The sequence below is a fragment of the Heliangelus exortis genome, chromosome 22 (genome assembly GCF_036169615.1).
Source record: "Heliangelus exortis chromosome 22, bHelExo1.hap1, whole genome shotgun sequence".
Taxonomy (NCBI): domain Eukaryota; kingdom Metazoa; phylum Chordata; class Aves; order Apodiformes; family Trochilidae; genus Heliangelus; species Heliangelus exortis.
The window spans coordinates 680,857-702,805 of NC_092443.1; the positions used below are offsets into that span (position 1 = coordinate 680,857).

General features: G+C 47.1%; 1 protein-coding gene across 5 annotated transcripts in view; it reads right to left on the bottom strand.

Annotated features, from left to right (window-relative positions):
- Nucleotides 1–21,949, bottom strand: part of CACNA1B (calcium voltage-gated channel subunit alpha1 B) — a 204,402-nt gene that overhangs the window by 108,342 nt on the left and 74,111 nt on the right. For all 5 annotated transcript variants that reach the window (XM_071766019.1, XM_071766018.1, XM_071766017.1 and 2 more), the window contains 2 exons: nucleotides 12,520–12,623; nucleotides 1,593–1,708 (listed from right to left, as the gene is read on the bottom strand). In XM_071766019.1, coding sequence (XP_071622120.1) covers nucleotides 1,593–1,708; nucleotides 12,520–12,623 — 220 coding nt within the window. The remainder of the gene's footprint in view (nucleotides 1–1,592; nucleotides 1,709–12,519; nucleotides 12,624–21,949) is intronic.

The following is a 21,949-nucleotide window of genomic DNA, read 5'->3' on the forward strand; positions in this document are numbered from 1 at the left end:
GCACTTCAGCACATTATCTCTGTTAGAACTTTCTCTTTCATTCCCCAGCCCTTTGTTCAGTAGGCATTTGTTAAACACTTCATCAATTAAAGCTTCCTCTGTTAAGTATAACTCACACCAGCATTTGCACATTAAGGTTGTCAGTGTTTAAAACACCTCAGCACAGATCCCTCAAACAGATATGCTGCTGCCTATATTAAACAACCTACATTTAACCCATCCTCAGCTACCTTTGCTTCAGTTTCAACCACAACTGCCCTTCTAGATCTTGTGTTATTATACAAATAAAAAGATGGGCATTTTGCAGAAGTCTTGCACTAGATTGATGTGGCATTTATTGTACACTGGCAAGACAGAAATAGAACAGCCAGCCATTCCCACAGGGATGCAAAGCTGGAGCAGGTACTGCTTGTATGTTTTATAACTTCTCTACCTCAACTTTCAGGCAAATTGAGCTAATGACCTCAGCACAGTTCCTCTTAGCAGAGGAGTCACCAAAATGAAATTAAGCAGCCCATAGCCCTGCAAGGGAATTCTCATCTTTATATTATGTATAGGGCAGCCAGGATTTAGGACCAGGAAATCATGAGAGCCTTAAAATCCAGATGGCACAAGAACCAAGACAGAACCATGGCACACTCTGCTCCAGCCACTGGCTAAACCATTGATTAATTTGAGGCAATACAAAAGCTATAAACAACTGGGAAGACAAATTATAAGTGGAAAGGAAAGTGAATGGCTCTGGCTCTTTTTTCTAATTCTGGAGAACCACAGAGTACAATGTGGTTACCTAAATGAGGACAGTGGCTGCTAAACAGTCACAGTGAATTCCAGCCCATCAGTACAAGTGGCACTCGGTTGTCACTCCTATGGGCTATGGGAAATAATGGGTTCCAGACACCATTTAAGCTGCTGCTACTTCCTCCTACTTTACACCATAGTTATGTCAATATATGTAACAGCTGCTCTACAGCAGGGGAAGGTTATTGGTAACCTTTACTGTCTGATAGAAAGGAAAAGCAAAGCATGCTATTTTTGTTAAATTTGTGTGCTTGGGTCCTTGTTAGAGCTGCTCACGGCTTGCAATAAAGCAGAGTGTTCAGTTCTAATAGCTGCAAAGCAATGTTAATATGTACCAGCACCAGTTTCACAAACGAGATCTCTGTAGCTCATAAAATGACACTCCGGTGTATTTTACCATCATGGCAGGAGAGGATTATAAAACAGCTGTGCTAGAAAGTAAATAAAATATAAATGACTCACGTAAGGAACAGTTTTCCCACTGTGGAGACTTTGGGCACTGTATCACTTTTTATATTATACTGTATTAAGACAATTGCTTCAATCTCAGCAATAAAGTTGGCCAAGCTCCTTTATTTTTGCTTAACCACACTGAGATCTTTTGCAATAACTTCAGGAATTGCTCAGAAAGAAGCCCAACAAAACCACCAAGTGCCAGCTGAGCACTCCCTACTCTTGGGTTACCCCAATGGCAACACCAAGGACCAGTTCTGGGGCCCTTTTGCTCTGCCATCACCAGATGCTACCTGCCACAAGCATTCTGAACCCAGACCAGGGATCTCCCTCCTTACCTGCTTTGAAGATCCACTCCAGGTACCCGTTGAGTTCCCGCTCAATTTGCTGCTGCCTCCGGAGCTTCAGGAAAGCACGACGATTTTCAACCCTTTCTCGTTCTTTGGCAAATTCCCTAAGGAGAGAGAAGAGTGAGAAGGAACATGTCACAAGGGGTCAGGGAAAATAAACAGCCCCTCTTTTGTCTTTCACAAAGCCTGTGAAGTCAGGGACAGCAGCACTGAGTGAAACCACCAGCTACATTTTGTTGTCCAACAAACGACTGCTTTGATTGCAGCTCAGTTGTTTCTCTTCCTCTCTCATCCTGAAAGAGGACTGCAGACTGCTGCATGCTACACTTCTTTTTTGGGACCACACCATACCCATTTCCATGAGATCCTGATGCACAACCATGTATAATTGTCCAGTCACGCAAGACAAGTTACTATCCCCAAAACTAACACCTGCCTTCCATCCCTTCATGCCACTCATCCCACAGCAGAATTTCCTCTAGAAGCACAAGATCATGTCACAGACACACCAGCTGTCTCTCTGTTTTGGAAGATATCTCCTGATCCCTGCCTAATTTGAAACAGTGCTGAGATGTCAGTGCAGCCCCCACTCCCAAGGCACCCACTCTGAGGCTTTCTCCAAACTCATCTGTATCACCACTGGGAAGTTTCTGATGAGCCACCTGGAGCTGTGTGTGCCCAGATACCACCCATGGAGCTCAGAACCTTCCTCTGCAACCCCTGGCTCTGAGCACACACCCCAGGGACTCCTGCAGCAGCTTCCTCTGATGGTTCAACTTGGGGTCAGGCTTTGTGTCCCTCCTGTACATTTGACACCTTAACTTCACTGTGCCCTTCAAATCTTCAGCAAACTGCTAATTGTTGCAAACCTTTAGTTAACCAGGATTTACTAAAACCCCACCTAATCACCCATTATCCACACCTGCTCCTTAGAAGCCAGCAAGGAGCAGGAGAAAGGTGGCAGAAGGGAGGAAACAAAAAGCTGCGAGCGCCAGAGGCAGCTTTGTAGTCACAGTACCTACACTTTACCCTTCAGAGCTGACACTTTTGCTTCACTTGGCAGGACTGACCGACCCGCAGGGAAGGGACTGCAGGAGGATTTGGCTCAGCACTGCGACACACACAGGTCCCAGTGGCTGCTCTGAGAGCTGCCATCAGCTGAGCCCTTATCTGGATCTTGGCACCGCATCCTGGTCTCCTGACTCCTTTCTCCTGTCCCCCACCTCCCAGCGCAGCCTGTGACCCCATCCTTGAAATGGAGGGAGCTGAGATGTGGCTCTGAACCTGCAGCTCCTCCTTGGCATTCAGCACGTGTCTGCCAGGGATTCGGGATCAGCAGGATCACCCGGATCACCTGTTTTCTCCTGCTCCCTTTTGAAAGTTCTCATTTCTGGTTCAGCACCCGCTGGTCGGGGCCATGGACCTCCTCTCGGGTTTGGTTTCTCTCTGGAAGGGGAGGAATGAGATCAGACAGCACGAGGTGACAACATGCATTTAAAAACTGCCAGACGTGGAAGGACTGTGCTTCCAGGCTCGTGTCCTCTCAGATTTCCTAGATCTGGGCCGGATGGGAGCAGGAGGCAGGGCTCGGTGGGGAGCATCCTGCAGGAGCAGAGCAGGCAGGAAGGGCAGCAGGTGAGCCATGGCACAGCTCCCTCATCCCTCGGGACCAGCCAAGGGAGACTTTTCCTTGCAAAACCTTTCATCCTCTGCCAGGTCCTTTCCAGCCTAAAGAAAGGAAAAGCTACCTAGGACTTGGCCCTTTAATCTCAACCTTAAACGTGTAGGAAAATGGAGAACTTTGCAGTCTCAAACCTCCCATAGTTTCCATGCAGCCTTCAGGATTTTACAAGACACCAGTGAGGAATGTGGCTGAGGTTCAAGCCACCTTCTCCCTCCTTTTCTCTGGAGGTCTGGCACCGTTGTAGGAGTTGGGAAAGAAACACTCAGGAGATGGAGCTCTGCTCATTCTATGTCTTTTGAGTGCTACAAAGCACAAGCAAAACAGTCCAGGTTAAAGACTGGAGAGTCCTGATGGAAAGTCTTCCTGGTGGAGGAATGCATCACTAAGGCTCTTTCTCCTATCCCAGGAGATCTGAGTGGTTTGATGAAGCTGGAACTTGTCAAAAAACTGTGATTGTCTTTACAAAATGTAACAATAAAAAGCATGTGTATGTTTCTCTCTCCCACTCTGCTCATCACCATGCAGGAACAGAAATATTCCTCAACTGCAGCACCTGGAAAACTCCCAGAATTTCTGTTTGAGAGCTTTTCAACAAAATTTCAGAACATAGTCAAAGAAAAGGGGGAAACTTCAATCAAAATACCATATTTCATCTAAAAAATTTCAGCTCGAGTTTTCCTGCCCACTCTGAAAGTCCCATGGGAATGTTTGGCAGCAGTAAATAAGTTTCCTCTTTAGTCCAGCATAATTTTTGTTCATGAAAAGAACTCACAAATCATCAGAAAGGAAACCTGAGAGGGAAATACACTGCCTCTTGCCCACCTCTATCTCCAGGAGTTTTTTCCCAGCTGGTTCTCCACAGTTTGGCCACGTTTGGAGTGAGGAATACTGAAAGATGTTGGCTCATGCTCATCCTTGGCTCTCATCAACCATCACGTGCCCCCCAAGCCTCCCCAAACATTCATCCTCCAGCACTGTCTGGGGGGTACCAGGAGGAGGAGGGCAGAAAGGTCCCAGCTCCTACAGGCAGCAGGAGATTTGGCTTTGGGGGAAGCTGAGCTCTGCTGGGGAGGTGACTGCAATGCATTTTAGTTACATGACAGTTGTGAGTAACTGATTCTAGAGAGACAGCAGGAACAAAGAGAAATCAGAAGAAGGGCATTCATCATGGAAACCATATGCCATGCCAAGCTCAATGTGTCACATTCTTCTTCTCAAGAGTGGTTGGTGCTTAAAGTCATCAGGAAAATGGATGATTGTTGCTTATCACCTCGGTGGGTGGAAGAGTAAAATAAATCTCAGCGTAAACATGCTCTGGAATAGTCACTTCAGGGAAATTCAGGAGCCCCACCAGCCACAAAAGAGACAGGGTCAACTCATGAGCAACCACCAGGGTCAGTAAAGGATTATAAACAAATGAAATTCTTACAAGTACTTTATCCGTGCCAGTTTTAAATTAAAACCACTGTCACAGCAAACAAAAAGGGGGGAAAAGTACCAAACAAACCTTCATCCCCTGAGTCTCTGATTACCTTTCCTATATGACAGCAGAGAGCTGAGATGGAGCATCATGTAAGGCACCTCCTGCTCTGGGGTTTCATGGCACATCCCCAGGGCCAGTGCCAGCAGCCTGCTGCAAGACTGATCACACCATTAAACCTCTGCAGTTCAGGTTTTCTACTTGGAAAGCAGAAAGAAATGCTTCCCCCTCACAGGGAAGAGGCAGAGAGAGATGATAGAGCATTACTGCCCTTGCTACCATTAACAGCACTCATGGTAGAAATGCAGGGAGCTGGTTCCTCATTCAGAACTCTGCCACTGAGCTACAGATGATCTCATGACATCTCAGATCTTAAAATGGGAGAACTGAATGTAAAGCACTGTCCAGAGTAAACAGAAAGGAAGCACAGATCTCAGGTCTCCTCCAAGGAGGAAATCAGGAAATCAGCTGCAAAGGACTTTTAGAATTTTAAGTCAAAACCATCCAAACAAACAAAAAGCCCAAACAGTTTTAGGATTGACTTCATCTCCAGTCCAAGTACATCAGAGGAATGAGTAAAGTTGAGCCTGGATGGCACGTGGTGTCTGGGGACAGAGCCCTTCCTGGAGAAATGCAGGATGGAGAGGAGCCAGGTGATCCAAGTGGGTGAGCTGCTGGCAAAAGCAGCAGCCAGGACTGCAGATGTTTGTTACTCACAAGCCAAAACGAATTCTCCAGGTGGAGAAACAAAATTGGCCAAGACAGAAGGCTCAATTTGTAAGCTTTGTTGCTTGAGTGTGGAGCAGTGCCCAAGAGCAGCCTTGGTGTTTGTCAGCAGCCTGTTAAGCAGCCCACGTCACTCCAGAGCAGGCAGGGACAGGCTGGAGGCAGGAGAGGGAAAACAGGAGCTCCTCTGGCTGCCTGGCATGGAGGCTGGAGCAGCACCCGTGTGGGAAACACGTGCTGGGGCAGTGGGACAGAATCAGGAGCCTTGTGCTGCTCGGGGGCTGCCTGGGTGAGGAGAGGCACCACCCAAAATTCCTCTCACTTCCAGTTCCCCCCTTTTACAGGTGGCACAGAAAGAGCCTCAGAAGGAACTTGGTGCTGATTACCCCCCTTGTTTGCAATCAGCTTCCAGCAAGAGCAAGGCTGAGGTGGGAGTTTCCCTAAGAGGCTGCAGAGAGGTGGCAGGGATGAGCACACACACTTGTAGCACCCTGGACTTAGGAATGTGCTGGACAATGGCAGAGGGCAGCTGAGCATAGCACATCCTCTGTTCCTCAGCAAACCCAAATGTCCTGGGCTCTTGTCAGGCTGCAACCATTCACTCAGGGGTTGTGCATCACTTGTGAGAACCTCCAGAGTGCTCCAAAGAGCCTTCCCAGCATGGGAACTGCACACACCTCCAAACCTCCCAGCTTCCCAAGAGCATCCACATGCAAGCAGAAACACTTGATAGATTTTAAGGGTGGAAGTTCCTTTCTTTTGATTTGATTTTGATTTAGTTTGATTAACCAGCTCTGAGAAGGAAATAGAGAAAGAGCCTTCAGTTAATTTTTCCTTTCCCTCTCAGCCCTCTGTTTCTGAGGCTGGGGTTTGCCACCCTACCCTAATCCAACAAATCCTCACTGCTTGGGTGAACCCATCATCAACAGAAACACCAGCAACACTTTGAACTCTTTAAGGGGTAAAAGGGTCCCCCTCAGCCCACAACAGGGCTTCAAAAGCCATAAAGGGGCTGTCAGGGAGGCAGCAGCAGGAAGAGAGCAATCCTGCCAGGAAGAGACCCTGCAGACCTCAGAGACACCAAACTTTGGTGTTTCTAACACCAAAAAGACTTCAGGATGAGCCAAGGGATGGTTATTCTTACTCACAGAACAAATCCTGAAGTGCAGAGAAACCTGCAGGTAAAAGTAAAAATAATATGGTCCTCTGATTTACTGACTTGGAAACATGAATAGGAACACAGGAACTGTTAAATCACGGGTTTTAAATACCTCTAAAAATCAGGCCCAGGTCAGCACTGAACACAGGCAAAGCATACTGATTAGAAAGCCTGTCTGGAGCAAGAAGAAAAAGCACAGAAAAGCACCTGCACAAATATCTGAGGGAGGTGGAAGAAAGCACATCCCAGGGGTGCAGAGATCACACTGGAAAGTGCTCTAATGAGATGAAACAGAGCAACTGATTCTCCTGGAAAACCATCAGTATGAATTTCTTTATGCTGGTGACATTTGGCACCTCTAAGATATTATTTTCCTGCCCATAAATGTGGTTTGCTGAGGAAATACCTCAGTTTTAAAACTTGTAATTAAGCAAGGAAAGCCCAGAGGAAAACCAAGATTTCCTTGTGTTGATGGTGACCAAGCTCTGGGGCTCCTCATCTGCCCTGGGCTCTCCCATCAGCTGCATGAAATCCTGAAGACATCCAAGTTCCATGTTCCTACCTCACCTGGAGCTCCAGCTGGCCAAGAGGACATTGGGCACATCCTGGAGGGGCACATCCATCTCTCCCAGGCTGACCCCAGATGTACAGACACAGCTGGTTGGGCTGCTGAACCCATCCTGATATCCCTGCTGGCTGGATCAATCCTGCACAGCTGGGGCTGCTCCAGCTTCCTCCTCATTGCTCTAAAGAGGAGGGGAAAAAATAGCTCTCCAGAACCAGCTGATAGTGGATGAAAGGATCCCTGAGAGATTGATCTCCCAGCACAGAGCCAGGCTTTACAGTCCCTTTCATCACTGAACATAGCAGGAAGATGCTTCAAATGCCAGCCAGCTATGGGACGTGTCTTGTATTTCTAGAAAGAGGCACAGCACAGAGGTGAAGCCTTCAATACATCTCTCCTCCTTTTGTCTTTACATTCAGCTTGTGCCAATTTCACTTTGATTCCACCTAATTCAATTTGAGATGCTGTGAGTGCCACAGCTGGGGGAACCTGACTTGAAGGAGGCAACAACAAAGAGAGAATAAAGAATTAAAAAGCACTATTTATCTCACAGTATCAGCCTACTGCAATTGCTGGATGAACCTCTTGGCTCTGTTCATCAAGTTTCCACCCCAAAGTCAAAGCAGAGACCCCAGGAAATTGAAATTTAGGTCTCCTATGTATCATTCCTTTATTTCCCATTGCAGCTTAACAGAAGGGCAAATCAAGGAAGTCCATCTCTCCAGTCCTAACCCAAAACACAAAAGGAGCAAAGGATCTGCATTGGATAGGATATTTAGGTGGGTGAGATGAAGCTCGTGTGGAAAATCATTGCTCCCTGACCCCTTCTGCAAGAAACACACGGGCTCCTCCTACATTGCTTGATTGCAATGGTGATTTTGTTAAAAAGGGGAATGAGCAAGGGATGACAGGAAAGAAAAAAAATTTTTTTGCCCTGTCTTTCCCCTCCTTTTTAAGCACAGACTGGGGAAAGACTAAATGAGAAACGCAAGCAGAATTCTCAGCCTTTCATGATGCAGCTCTTCTGCTGCAAATAATTAACACCAACCAAAGTCAGATCCCAGCAGGTTAACAGTGAACTTGGACAAACTTGCAGGGAAAATGAACGATTGTCTCTGTAATGAGGGAGAAGGAGGACAGAAGAACTCTTTGCCATTATGACAAATTAATCAGCCTGATTCTGCTCCAGCCCCTGCACGTCTCGCAGGCTGAAGTTTTATGATCTCAAGCTGGCAAAAATCCTCAGGATGGGGAAACATGTCATGAAACTCAGCAGAGCAAGTCACTGAGACAGCTGCTTCACCCACTGAGTGGGACTCCAGACCCAGGGAGCTGCTTGAACAGCGCCAAAACCTCAGTGACCCGAGGTACCACAGCACCAGGGAGTCTGGGGCCCATAGCAGGGAGGGTTTAATGCAGCTCTGCCCACCCCACAGAGCATCACCCCACAGGGCATCACCCCACAGCACACTCTGCACAACCCAGAGTGCAGCAGGAAAGAATTAAAGCACCATTTATCCCTCTCCTTGTTCACCTGCAAAGGGCCAGCACAGTCTGTGCCTGTATCCCTTGCCAGGCTCCTGCTGTCACAGAGATGCTGCATCCATTGGAAATGTCTCCCTGCAGGTCTTACACCAGTTGGTCTCATAGGAGCTGCACATCTCAGGACAGAGAAGGTTTGGGCCATGTTCTGGTAATAATTAAGCAGGGAAGCTTGAAACTGTGCCTCTCCACACTTGGTTATTGCAGCCAGATGAGTAAACCTCAGGAAAAGATCATTAGTCCTTACTGGCTGGTCTGGAAATACCTCAGGCTTCACCATAAATATTTGAGGACATGACAAGCAGCATTTTTCACACTCGAGAGGCACAAACTCTCAGCATCCAAGGGCATCACTCCCAGGGCACTGCCCTCTCTGGCCAGCACTCCCACTGTCTCGCCACCCTCCCCACTCCCCACCTGAATCAGAGCCAAGATGCACTTAGCCTTGAAATAAGTGAAATCAGCTTCCTCACAGCATCCCATGATAACGTTTATCCTCTTTGCACTGTGTAATCCAAAGCATCAAAACAGTCATAAATGTGTTGTATGGGATCAGCCAGCTCCTTACCAGGGAAAATTAATTCCCAACTCAACGCCCAAGGAGTAGAAAACTCCATAATCCCACCAGCCCATGAAGGAGAGCTGTTAACTGGGCTGAGAGGAGGGGGAGACCAGCAGCAGGATGAGAAAAACAGCCCTGGAAATCACTGCAAAGGGACAGGAGCAGGTCTCTGGAGGTGGGTCCCCATCTCTTGGGGACAACAGCTGCCAGAGCAGGGTGGCAGAGGGATATCAGCTGTGGCCCAAAACTCTGGGGTTATTATATATATTATATATATTTACAGACATACATGTTTTCACCAACACGAACAGATCACCACATCTCCCTGCCACTTCCCTGCCTTTGCTTTCTTTATAACTACAGAAAACCAGCAGAGGAGGAAGGTTCTTTGCTCTTTGTTTTAAACCAGGTATCATCTCTTCTGTAGTGTTTGCAATGCAAATGCTTCCATGTTCTGCTAGCAGATGAGACTCAGATCCTAACGGGGTCAGATCCAGCTACACTGCTCAGAGAGAGCCAGGAACCAAGCCCACTCATGTCAGGTATCTGCCCAGTGTTGGCACAGGCTCACAAATAACTGCAGAAAGGCAGAAAAATCCATTAGGAGTTATGGCAAAAGTCTGCACAATCCAGTAGTCAGTAAAAAGCTCAACAGCTTGCTGTCATTTCAGATTATTTTTATTGCCATAATCTGTGACAGCATCTGCAAACCTGCTTCAGAAATTTGTAGCTTCCTTACTGCCCACTGAGGAACACAAATATGAGAGAGGAAATAGCTCAAAACTAAGCAAAATACTCAGGTAAAAGCTTTTTCTGTGGCTTGCCAAGGTATGGACAGTGTCAGGCTGAAGCTTAACCCCCCAGTGCTGGTGATGTCTATGGTAAAGTATTGAAAAATAAAACACAACCCAACCAACAGGGCTTTTGTGAAGAGGACAGTAATGGAGTCCTCATGCAAACCCAGGAAAGCAGTGACTTGAACAGTCTCCTGGAGAGAATCCATCCCCTCTGCCTTCCCCTCTGGTCCCTCTGCACTGTGTGGAAGAGATCAGAGCACTGCATCCCTCCTGCCCCCCAGCCAGGATGATGTTCAAGGCTATGAGGTGCCCAGATCCTCAAAATAAGAACCTGGTGAGTAATTACCAAGTTAACCCTGCTCATGGGCTATCTGTAGAACTCCTAACCCTAAATCAACCCTAAATCAACCTTGTTTTCAACCCTAAATCAATCTTGTCTTCTTCAAACAAGAACATGGGAAGGTGCCAAGAGCCTCTGCTGCAGGAGGCCAGGGGTTACATGGTCACTGGGACGTGGATGCTGCATTGTCCTCGTGTGGATCTCTGCCCTATGGAACTCACCATGCCTTTGCCAATCACCCCTTTTTCCCCAGGCACAGCCAGCCAAGCAAATGGGAAATTTCTGGTGGATGTGATTTATTTTTTTTCTACGTTTCTCTCTGGGGCTTTTGGCTGGAGCACATACTGGGAACACTCTCTGCCTCCAGAGGGTTTTCTATCTTTCTGGTGCCTTCTCAGCCCCAGCCCATTTCAGTGTTCCCACTTCCCTCCATCCCTCCCAGGCTGAGCAGTGGGGTCAGCACCTCTGCTCCCACGGTTATTGTCTTCAGCCTCTCCCCAGGAATTATTCCAGACAAGGACATCAAAACATTGTGCAAGATCAAATTTAAAAGCTTCCATCCGTGACGAGGATTTTGTCATCCCCACCACTAACAAAGGGAAACCTGATGCACAGAGCTGCATTTTTTTGTAGAAGACACACATTTATATAATATTCATATTCTGCCCCAAGCAACAAGAGGCTTTCAGGAGAGGCAGACAGAGGTTTCCAATCTTTCGGTCACCAAACACGTTGGGATCCAGCACAAAGGGAAAGGAGCCTGCAGGCTTCTGAGTTTTGCTTTAAACCTTAAGTATCATTGCAGGCACCGTGGGCTGACCCCAGTGTGGGCTGGGGAAGATGAATTACCTAATGAACCAGACTCAGCCCTGGCACTCGCTTTAAATCACACGTCAGCCAGGGATGGCCAAGCAGCTCTCCTTCAGAAAGCCTCTGATACATCAGGAGGGCTGAGGAATGGCTTTGATCAGTTATTGATCAAGATCATTATTCCTGGACTGCAGGAACAGCAAAGTGCACAACTTGGCCTTCTCCATGACCCTCTCCTGGGAGCAGCACAGCCTCCCACAAAACTGCCCTGCTGCCTCCTTGGCTCATGCACCCAGCATGTGTTTTGGGGACAAGGATGCTTGACAAATTAATAAAAATGAGGATGAATCAGTTTCTGGAAAATATTTTTCTTGCTGTAGTAACTTAAAGAGCAAAGGTGCAGCACTGAGGGGTTTTTCCCACTCAGCAACATTAACTCTTTTCTTTCCTCCCATACTGCTGAGAGCCAGAAATAAATCTAGATCTTATTAGATCTCTGTAATTGAGATCACCTGGAGGGGCTAACAAGAAACTGTGCAAGATGAGGTGCCAAAGTCTAAGAGCTCATAAACCATTAAGATGAGTCAGGTTGTTAATTCCAGATCAAATTTCCACAGACGCTGGGGACGTTCCAGCTGGGCTTCAGACTTGGCAGTCTGATCTCTACAATGGCCCAGACCCAAAACTCATATGCAACAAAAAACATATCCTTGGCTGAACCCTGGGTTTTGAACATCAAGAGACCTCCGTGTCCCCAAAACCCAGACATTGGCCTCAGCAGCCAGGGGCTTAAAAACAACACCAACTACCTGAGATCTTTTAATTGCCTCCTTTTGGAGCTTCACATTTCTCCATGCTGGAGTTACACCAAATATATTATAACCCTTGGGCTTCCAGCTCAGCACTGAAGTATTTGTAGTAGCATCAGTGGGTTCCTGATGAGTTTTCAAGATGATGCAGGAGTGTCAGCAGTGCAGTTCCAGGGACCTCACTTACCCCTTGGGTCTGAATTCAGAATCATCTCAATTACTGATTTTTCACCAGCCCCCCCAATCCTATGGCTCTAGAGTCTTAAAGAAACCCTCCAAGGCAAGGAATGGGCAGGGCAGGAAATGACTGGAGGGGTCCAAGGCACAGTGTGAGGTACCCACACTGCTCTTTTTCATCCTCTCACAGTGCTGAAACCAACACAGCTTCACAGCTTCCCTTTCCATCCCCAGGTAGAGACAAACAAGTCACAAGAGTCTTACCCTGATAAGACACCCAGCACCAAGTTGAGCATGAAGAAGGAGCCAATGATGATGAGAGGGATGAAGTAAAGCCAGTTCCAGGTATTTCCTGCAGCATCGTTTGTCTGGAAGCCAAAAGAAAGGGAGAGGAAAAACAAAAAATCAAATATTAATCAGCCTCAAAACCAAAATACCAGAGAAAAAGGAGGGGGCAGGGGAAGAATTCCCCCCAGCTTGCCCTTGGGTTGCCCACCACTGATGTGCTTAGTTTGGTTTAAATGCAAACAAATGAACTGGTGAACCAAGCTGTCAACCCCTACCATCATTTGTTACAAGCTCCAGCAAGAAAAAGCTGGAAAGCAAGAAAATTCACTTAATTCCACAGCTCTAGGACCAAAACACTCTCCTAAGTGACCCACCTCTGGACAAGGCTTTCTACACCAGCCTCCTCCTGCCCCTGCCCTGTGCTGAGCATCACTGTCATCTTTACATCTGAATTGAGACAGACACCCAGGAGGGACCCCCAGGCTTCCCTTTGGGGGGTTCTGACTCCAGGCAGAGAGTGGCACCATGCCCAGGCTCTGTGCAGCCACCCAGGGCAGGAGAAGACAAGAAGCTGCAAGAAAATCTGGCATTTCCAGGGCATTGCAATTCCACATCTGCTTACTCAGCACTTCAGGCTGTCATCAAAACCCATCCGAGGCTCCCTGAGTAAGCAGCAGTCCAGAGTAAGGGGAGGGGAGAGAGGTTTAGTTTATGACAAAGTTTCTGCTGAGAAGTGAAATGCCACATGGCTGCTTACTGATGCCAAGTGCCGAGAAAAATGCAAATTCTTCTCTTGAGAGTGAAGAATGCAGCAGCTGGAGAGGCTGATGGTGAGGGTAAGGGTGGGGAAAAGGGAAGCAGAAAGAAAAGACCCAAAGACACTCTTCTTCTCCTCCCTCCTCTTGCAGGGGATGAACAACACCACAAAGTCAGGGCTCACCTCCCTGCCCTGGAGGCTGGCACAGATGGCAACACAAACACCACCTTGCACAAAATGCACCCATTCCTACTGATCCTGGTCCCTTTTTCTTATTACTTGTGCTGCTCTGGTCACTATTCCCAACCTCATCTGCAAGTTTAGTTCTGCTTGCAGAAGGAGTCACAGTAACAACTGCTTTAAATGTGCTTTATTTCAAGCACCAAGGTGCTCAGTGCCACCTCAAAATGTCTCTGCAGATGGAGTCACCCAGTAAATAAGAAAGACAGAGGTGTGGTGTGGGTCACCAATGCCATAGCACCCCTTACAGGTGATACCCCTGTAGCACTGATGCAGGAAATACCTTCCAGGACATTTTTTGTAGGGTGCATATCTGCACAAATTCTTCCTGAAGGAACACACTCCGGATCAAACACATGACAAGAGTTTCTCCAAATAGCAAATTTCTCTTCAGAAATACCCATGTCAGTTGATCAGTGACTCACCCAAGATGAACAGGGATTAACTAACCCTACCACAAACCACCCCTGCTAAAGGCAACACCAGCACATGACAGACCAAGGAGTCTGAAGGGAAAACAGGCAAGGAAAACGAGAGGAGAAGGATGGGGGAAGGTCTCTGCAGCCTCATCTCCCGTTAAGAGAGATGTGCAGCCTCATTCTTATTAAGAATGAAAATTCTTAATGTCTTCTGCAATCCCTCTCATCCTGCCCCAACAGCACCGTGGCTTTGTTCACTTCTTTTCCTTCCCCTGACTTCTCCAGCAGCAGGGAAAGGCAGGGACAGACACTGCTGGCTCTCAGAGTTCTTAGGCCACTGCTTCATTATGTTAACAACATGGCAGCCGAGTCTAATTACTGATTCATTTCAAGATTTGCTTTGAAACAATTGACTTGAAAGCAGCCAACTGCTGCTTGCAATGTGCTGCAGAGACCAGAAATGCTTTTACATCACCTTTCATCTTCCTTCCTGGCCCATGTTCCTGGGGCATGGGGAGGCAGAGCCCTTGTTCCTTGGCTGTCCTGAGATAACTTTCCCGTCTCACTGGGGCTTCTTGCTGCCAGAGCCAGACCAGAAGCAGCTCAGTTCCAGCCAACTGGATCCCACCCACATGAAATCGCCAGCAAAGCCCTGACTGCTCTTGCAGCTTTCTCCCATCTCATCCTCATGAAACAATCAGCAAAGCCCTCCCTGCTCTTGTGTCCTCCCTCCATTCCATTCTATCCCAGCCCATTCCATCCCATCCCAGCAGCAAACCCCCAGCTCTCCAGCCCAAGGCTGGGGTGTCACCAGGGATGCTCCCAGCCAGACCCCACTCACCACTGACTTCTCAGGGCTGGTCAAAGGGAGCAGGAGGTGGTTTGGAAGGGGAAGGAGCACGTAAAGATTCCACAGCATTTCCTTGCCAGTGAGGGAAGTTTTTGGGAAAGCTGTGGCAGCCCCTGCAAGAAAAGCCCCAGCAGCCCCCAAGGGGCTGTGCAGTTTCTACCAGGGATGCTTGGTCAGAGTTTGCATCAGTGATGAGACCCTGGTTCTGGAATCTCAAACTAGCAAACAAATAATAAGGTGAAATTTGGTTTACACACAGCCTCTGGTCGATGGATGAAAGTTCCTGTGGAGGTCTGGGGAGATTTACAGCCTACATATCAGAGAGAGTCAAACAAAATAATCCCCAAATCCTCTGTTCCTTTTTTCTAAGCTCCCCTTTTCTCTGAGCAGAGCACAACTGCCTGCAGCCTCCCACTCCAGCTTCTGCAGCACAACCTAAATCTGTATTTCATGTGGCAAGGGATTCCCAGAGAACCAGCAGCATCCAGGAAAGTGTGGACCAAGGCCACATCCCAGGGGTGAACCTGAGACCTGATGGATCCAGAGCTGACAGCTCCTCCCAGCCCAGGCAAACCCCAGACCTGTCACCTCCTGCAATGCACACCAAGGACCAGAGGAGCCAAGCACCAACAGCACATGTTTAAATAACTTATTCAAATAACTTATTAAACATTGCTGAACCTGATGAAATCCTCCTGGGCAGCACAGAAGCAGCAGAGCAACAAGGACCTTTGCCATAGGAAATGCTGGATGCTCACAGCAGGGATGGGTGCTCTGAGCAGGGACTGCAATGAACCTGAGCAAAAAACCTCACGTTTCAGCTCCTGGTTTCCAGGTTTCTGGACAAAACACTGAGAGACTCTTCTTTTCAGAATTAGTGCTGTCTCTAATCACTTTATTTGTGTACAAGTGTTCCTTTATTTGTATACTGCAAGGAAGAGAGAGCTCAGGGACATCTACACAGAGAGCTACACCACGTCAACCACACTGCCACTGACTTCGATGCAAGGCTATAATTAATATAAATTAATATAAATTAATTACAATAATACTATATTATAATTATAATTAATATAAATTATAGAGACTTCCTGATGACCCTGACTTCCACTCAGGAAGCTGCTGCCCAGGGTGGGATCATGGAATCATTTCACCCTCATGTCCAACCTCAGTCTCCCCTCTCCACATTTTAAACCACGGCTCCTTGTCCTCTCATCACACCCCCATGCAAAAAGCCCCATCTGTTGTTGCCTTTGGAGCTTCAGATGAGACCCTAAGGGCAGCATCTGCAGAAGTTTTGAGCCACAAACCATCCTACCATGTACCAGCACCAACCTGGGCACCACATGCAGGTCCTGCCAGCAGAGCCCCAGCTCGGGTGTCCTGGCTGGACAAAGATGCTCTCAAGTTGTTAGAAACATTTAGGCTTCAAGTTGCTCTACTTTTCCACCAATAGAGAAACAAAACTCCTCTCAGTGCCTCTGAAGAAGGAGCCATTCTGCTCCTTGGATGGGCTTCAGCCATTTCTGACAGGAATTGCCCTGGATTTTCAAGGAAGAAAATCCACTATTGCTTTGCTCAGCACTTTGTGCACCAATGTGAATAACCAGCAGTTAATGGGCCAACACGTAACCCTTTGGAAATGTTTCCAGAGTGGGGTTCAATAAAGAAGGGATCTAATTTGACAGATACAGCCAAAGCTGAACCACCACAGACCATTAGCTCTTTACTATGTTTTCAATCCAAATGGATTGTACACCTCAAGTTTACTCCCTGTAATTTAATCAATGGCAGAGCCTGACTTATTTGGGGCAATTAAAGTGCAATCTTCCCTGAGATAAGTGCTTTTGCATTGGGGAAAACTCCCAGCTGCTTTTGAGAGATGAACTCTATTTACCCTTCGTCTGATTTTTCACAATTTTCTCCTTGCTACTTCTGTTAATTAGTGATGCTATTAATGGTTGATTTATTTCTATCCATCCCTGTTCTTTAGGATTAGGTGAACACAGAAATTATCAAGAAAAAACAAAAATTAAAAGCATGTCCAACGAGCACACAGAGCCCTGCCTTATCCAGCCCATTTTATTCAGGTACCAACTAACTGAGCAATTTGTCAGGGGAAGGCAGACCTTGCACAGGCAGGTACAAGGGCAAAAAAATCCAAATTTGCTGAGAAAAACCATTCCAAGTTCAACCTGCAGAATCAAAAAGGACCTACTTGATTCACAAAATAGTCACAGACTCAAGTGACATTTGTACCAGGCACTTTTCTGGGATGTTGCATAGTCCAGGGCACCAAATTAGCCCAAAATATCGATCCTCACTTCTGGAAAGTGCAAAGTGCTTTCACAGATGGGGGAGGAGGAGGGACAGAGACTTCACATGAACTTAATAGCATCAAATCCAACTCTTAACTCACAGCCCATATCCCTGAAAACAACACTGAGGTCAAGAGTAAGTTTTGACTCTTTAATTAAGAAACCCTCGTTATTATTTGCAGTGTTTGCACACTGGTACCCAAGCATAAGGTGGGGCACATCACAAACCAGAGCCATGTGCAGCCTCTTCCAGCAAAAGAAATCCCTGTCACGTGTGGGCAGCAAAAACAGGAAAGGAAAGGCAGCTCGAGGGTGATCCTGACAGCATCAAACAAGGGGGCAAAGTTCCCATCATTTCCTACAGGGCAGGAAATCCAGGTGAAAGCTTCCAGCAGAGGAAATCATTGTGTAATAAAGGAAAAATAAATAGAAACGCAAAAGGAAAAATAAATAAATACGAAGTGAAATACATATACATGCAGAACACAATACAAACACATACACCTGGATAATGAGCCCTTTGCTCGTTGCCACTGGCATTCAAATTTTCTCCCTTTTCTTTCCAGTGACAAGAGTTGGAAAGTCCCAAACAACAGAGGAAGGGAGCTGCAATTCTCTAAAGCACATAAACCCAGGACCTTCCAGAGGAAAGCATTCAAATGCACAACATCAACTAAAATACCAGCAGCCTCTCAGTAAAATCCTAGAAGCTGGCAGCATTTTAATTTTGCTCCAATAATGCCAGCCATGTCTGAACATGTTTTAACTGCAGTTGTAGCATGCAGTGATAATGTTAATTCAGTAGAGTTTAAATAGAAGCAAATCCTTCCCTTTGTTTCTCCTCTCCTCCAGCCTTAGAGAGCTGGGAAGACTGAAAAAGCAAACCCACTGATGTTTTATGTCTAGATCCAAAGGCTTATGGCACCAATAAGTCAATAGGTAAATATGCTAACAGGATTTCTTGATAAAAAATTAATTCTTCCCCTTGCTAGGGTGGACTCATTCAGCTGCTTTATTCATGAGCATGTCTGCCAGGCAGTGAAAGCTCTTCCTCTGTCACAAATTACAGGCTGGCCAAGTGACTCTACCCATTTTATTTTATTTTATTTTTTCATCTTTTCCAGTAATCCCTCCTCCCCTTTCTTTCATTTGTAGGTAGCTGTGGGCTTTAATTATGGACATAAACCCAATCCAGGCAGTTCCTGTTGGATGCAGGCAATGCATGCTCATGGTAAGGAAGGTCAGACCTCTGGTACCCAGGAGAAAGGATTATCCCAGGGACCCCCAGCCAGCCCCCCACGAGCCCCATGGGGCACCTGAGACACTGAGGCTGCCTGGAACCCACGTTTCACAGACACCTTCTGCAGGGTCACACCAGGAGGTGATGAACAAAGCCCAGCAGGACCAAACTGTGGCCTGAGGGACCCAAATGCAGCTGACAGGCCACCTGCAACCCAAAGATCTTTTGTGGACACCAGACCAGAGCACTGAGCCCACAGCCCCCCAGCAGCTGCACCCAGCCAGACCCCTTCATCTCACCACCCTCAAAAGCAATGTCCAACCAAGAACAAACCTGCCCTGCCCCCCTTCAACATCCACCATAAACATAAAAACCAAGCAGCTGGGAACACCAAGTCATTCAAACAGTGTCACCTAAATTTGACTCAAATTGAGATGCTCAGAGGGCAAAGCAACCCCTGCAGCAAAATCCCAGCATATTTTACAATTCAAACCAGCACTGCAGGTGCCTCTCGTGGCTCTCTTCAACTTTTCTTTTCTTTGAATACCCAACCAAGTTCTGCCTCGTGAGGAAGGGGAGAGCAGTGTCAGGACCCCCCGAGGCTGCTGGGGTTGGGCTGTGCAGGGTCTGAGGAAAGGTTGCTGCTAGAAACACAGGCATTGCTTCTGAGCTGGAAATTCTTGGAAAGCAAGAGTGCTTTACATGTCACCCAGTGCTTGAGGAGAGTCATGTGTAAATCAGGATGCACTCAGAATAAATTCAGTGCTCTCTGGATGTATTTTTTTTTTTATACTGCAAAGCCAACCAGCAGGGCTTCAGGTATCTGCAATCAGTCACTGCAGAGCTAAAGCTGCCCCCACAAATACACTCCTGAAGTTGTAAGGAGGGAGGAATACACACACAGACAGACACACAGACACACAGAGACAGACATACAGACACAGACAGACACACAGACACACACACACCTGTACACACACACATATTTAAACCTCTGCAAAGTTTGGTTGCTCACAGACACACTCAGGATTTACATCAGGATAAGGACTCATTCAGATGAAAACAGTTTGTTGGTCTGCTGAGTGGATGCAGAATCAACTTTCCTCTCCCTCAGCATCCTGTGCCTTGCAGCCCCTCACTCAGCACGACAGAGCCAGCCCCAACCCCAGAACTCTGAACCAGACCAATACTTGACCATCCTCTGCCTCTGAACACAGGAAATTCTGACTCATGGCCCAAAATCCCCATAACCAGTGACAGTACAGAGAATAATGTGCAGGCTTCTTCATCTGAAATGCAGATCTAGATTCCTCTAGAAAGAATAAATCCTGGGCACCTCAAGCTCTGATTTTCTCCCCCAAACACAGCAGGCAAAAGCTTCCTATGACATTTTCAATAGCAGAAAGCTGCTTAAATGAATTCAGGTCTTGATTCCACTGTATAAACTCCTAACAACAGGCTAGTCCGTGCTTGCATTCTGCAGCAGAGGAGTTGGATGGGCACCATCTATTTAGTTTAAGCCACCTTCTCATTTTGTGTCCTAATGAGGCTGCCTCCAGCAGCCCAGCTTCTCCCCCAGTCAATTATCAGCAGACACCAGCCTGGTAGAAACATCTACAGTTCCCAGAGCTGAGTGCTCACTCACACCAACTTCAGGGCACAGCAAAGCCCCCAGGTCCCACTGCCCTTTGTCAATGCAAACCCTGCTCCTCAGGGCAAGGGGCCAAAGCTGGATTATCACTACCATTTTCCTGTCTCAGACAAAACAAAATTAAAAACAGTTGGTCATGATCCTCTCAACTCCATCTAAAGATGTTTCGTAAGGTTTTATGAGACATTTTAAACAGAAAAGGACTGTCTGGTATAGGAAAAATATAATTTTTTTAAGCACATGCCTTGCCAAATTGTTCCAAATTTGCATGAAAAGTGTCTGTGAAATTCCAATTTTAATGGGAAATGTGAAAATGTTTACTATAGTGTTAATTCATTAAGTCTGCATAAAATTATAGCCCGGAGCTGCTCTTCTCTGTCTTCCAAGAGCCCTCCCTGGGACTGCTGATGCCAAACAACAAAGGTTCTGCCACAGGCAGCTGATAAACAAACCAGCCCTGAACTCACCAGATACACCCCCTTTCTTCTGTTGTGCTGGTGAGCAGGAGACTCCACTGTTACAGATTGTCCCCTGACTTCCCTGCTGCTGACACAGGACAGGACCCAGCCCTGGCAGCACCCACCTGTGGGGTGCCCCTGAGCCCAGAGCTGCCCAGCACCCACACACCCAGAATCCCACTCACCCCAGACACAACATCACATCAATTCTTCCCCCCTGCCTTTGGTCCTCTCCTGTGGCCTGGAGCTGAAAGAACAAATCCTTCCTCCCAGAGCCTCTGCTGGGGGGGAACCTGGCCACAGGATGCTGGGTTGCCATGGGAACGAGGAGAGCAAATCAAGTCATCACTTTTGGCTTTCTTCAGAGCCTTATCCTCTTCCACTCCAAGCCCAGATGCAGCACTCATGGCACAGGCAGCCTGGCACATTCTGAGAGCTCACAGCTGCCTTTTCATCCCTCCAAGGAAAGCAATTGTTGGGCATGGGAGAGAGCTGCTTGTAACCTCTGAGCTATAATGTTGTCAAGCTGCAAGTGAATGTCTTCAGCTGGAGTTTTCAGTTCTTGGCAAGCACTGATGATTAAGCTGTCATTTGGAGAGATTTTCATTTCTTTTCAGAGAGCAATTGCTCTGTTGAAGGGGTTTAAGTTTGTGTGATATACGTCGCTCTCCTGTATACATCAAATGTCTCCTATTAAACCTGGAGGTGGGCACCCCCCCAGTCATTTCAAACACACCTTCACTGAGACATCAAATAAAATGCAGAAGATCCAGCAAGGCACTTAAACTCCTGCTCAGCTTTACACATTTGCTCAAGTGCTTTGCTGAGCAGGGGAATTTGCTGAATTAGGGCTGAAATGTCCCCGTCCTTTCAGCCTTAGAGAGAAAGTCCATGGGGGCACAGGGTCAGACAGTCTGTGTTTCCAGACAGATGGAGACCCAGGTTGGTCAGAGACACGTGGCACACCTCTTGGTGTCTAAATTTGAGCCACTTCAGCCTTAGACATGCTCCCCATTTTCTATTACAACCTCCTTAGATTACAAAGCCTGGCACACAGCAACATCACAGCCTCAAAAGATTTTCTGTGCTATAGATACCTGACAACACCTCAAATATGTCCCTCCCAAACCTGGTGTGAGGCTCTCTCTAGGAAGAGAGGAGATGAGAGAGAAGTGTTTGGGCATGGAACTCCAGGGAGGGGTTTTGAGGCACAGATTTTGGTTATTTTCTGTCCCTAAGATTCTGCCCAGCACCAGGGCATGGCTGGTAGGGGATCCTGTTTAGACAACAATTTCTGGAACATGGGAAAGATGCTGAGAATTAGATGAGAATCACACACAAGTGTTAGTGATAATCTAAATGAATGAACTTGGACTTAAAAGACTCATTTTTCTACAGCATAATGAACCTCCCTGCACTCAAGCAAAACATGTTGTAACATCATGAGATGAAGCAGGTTTAAAACCAGCAGGA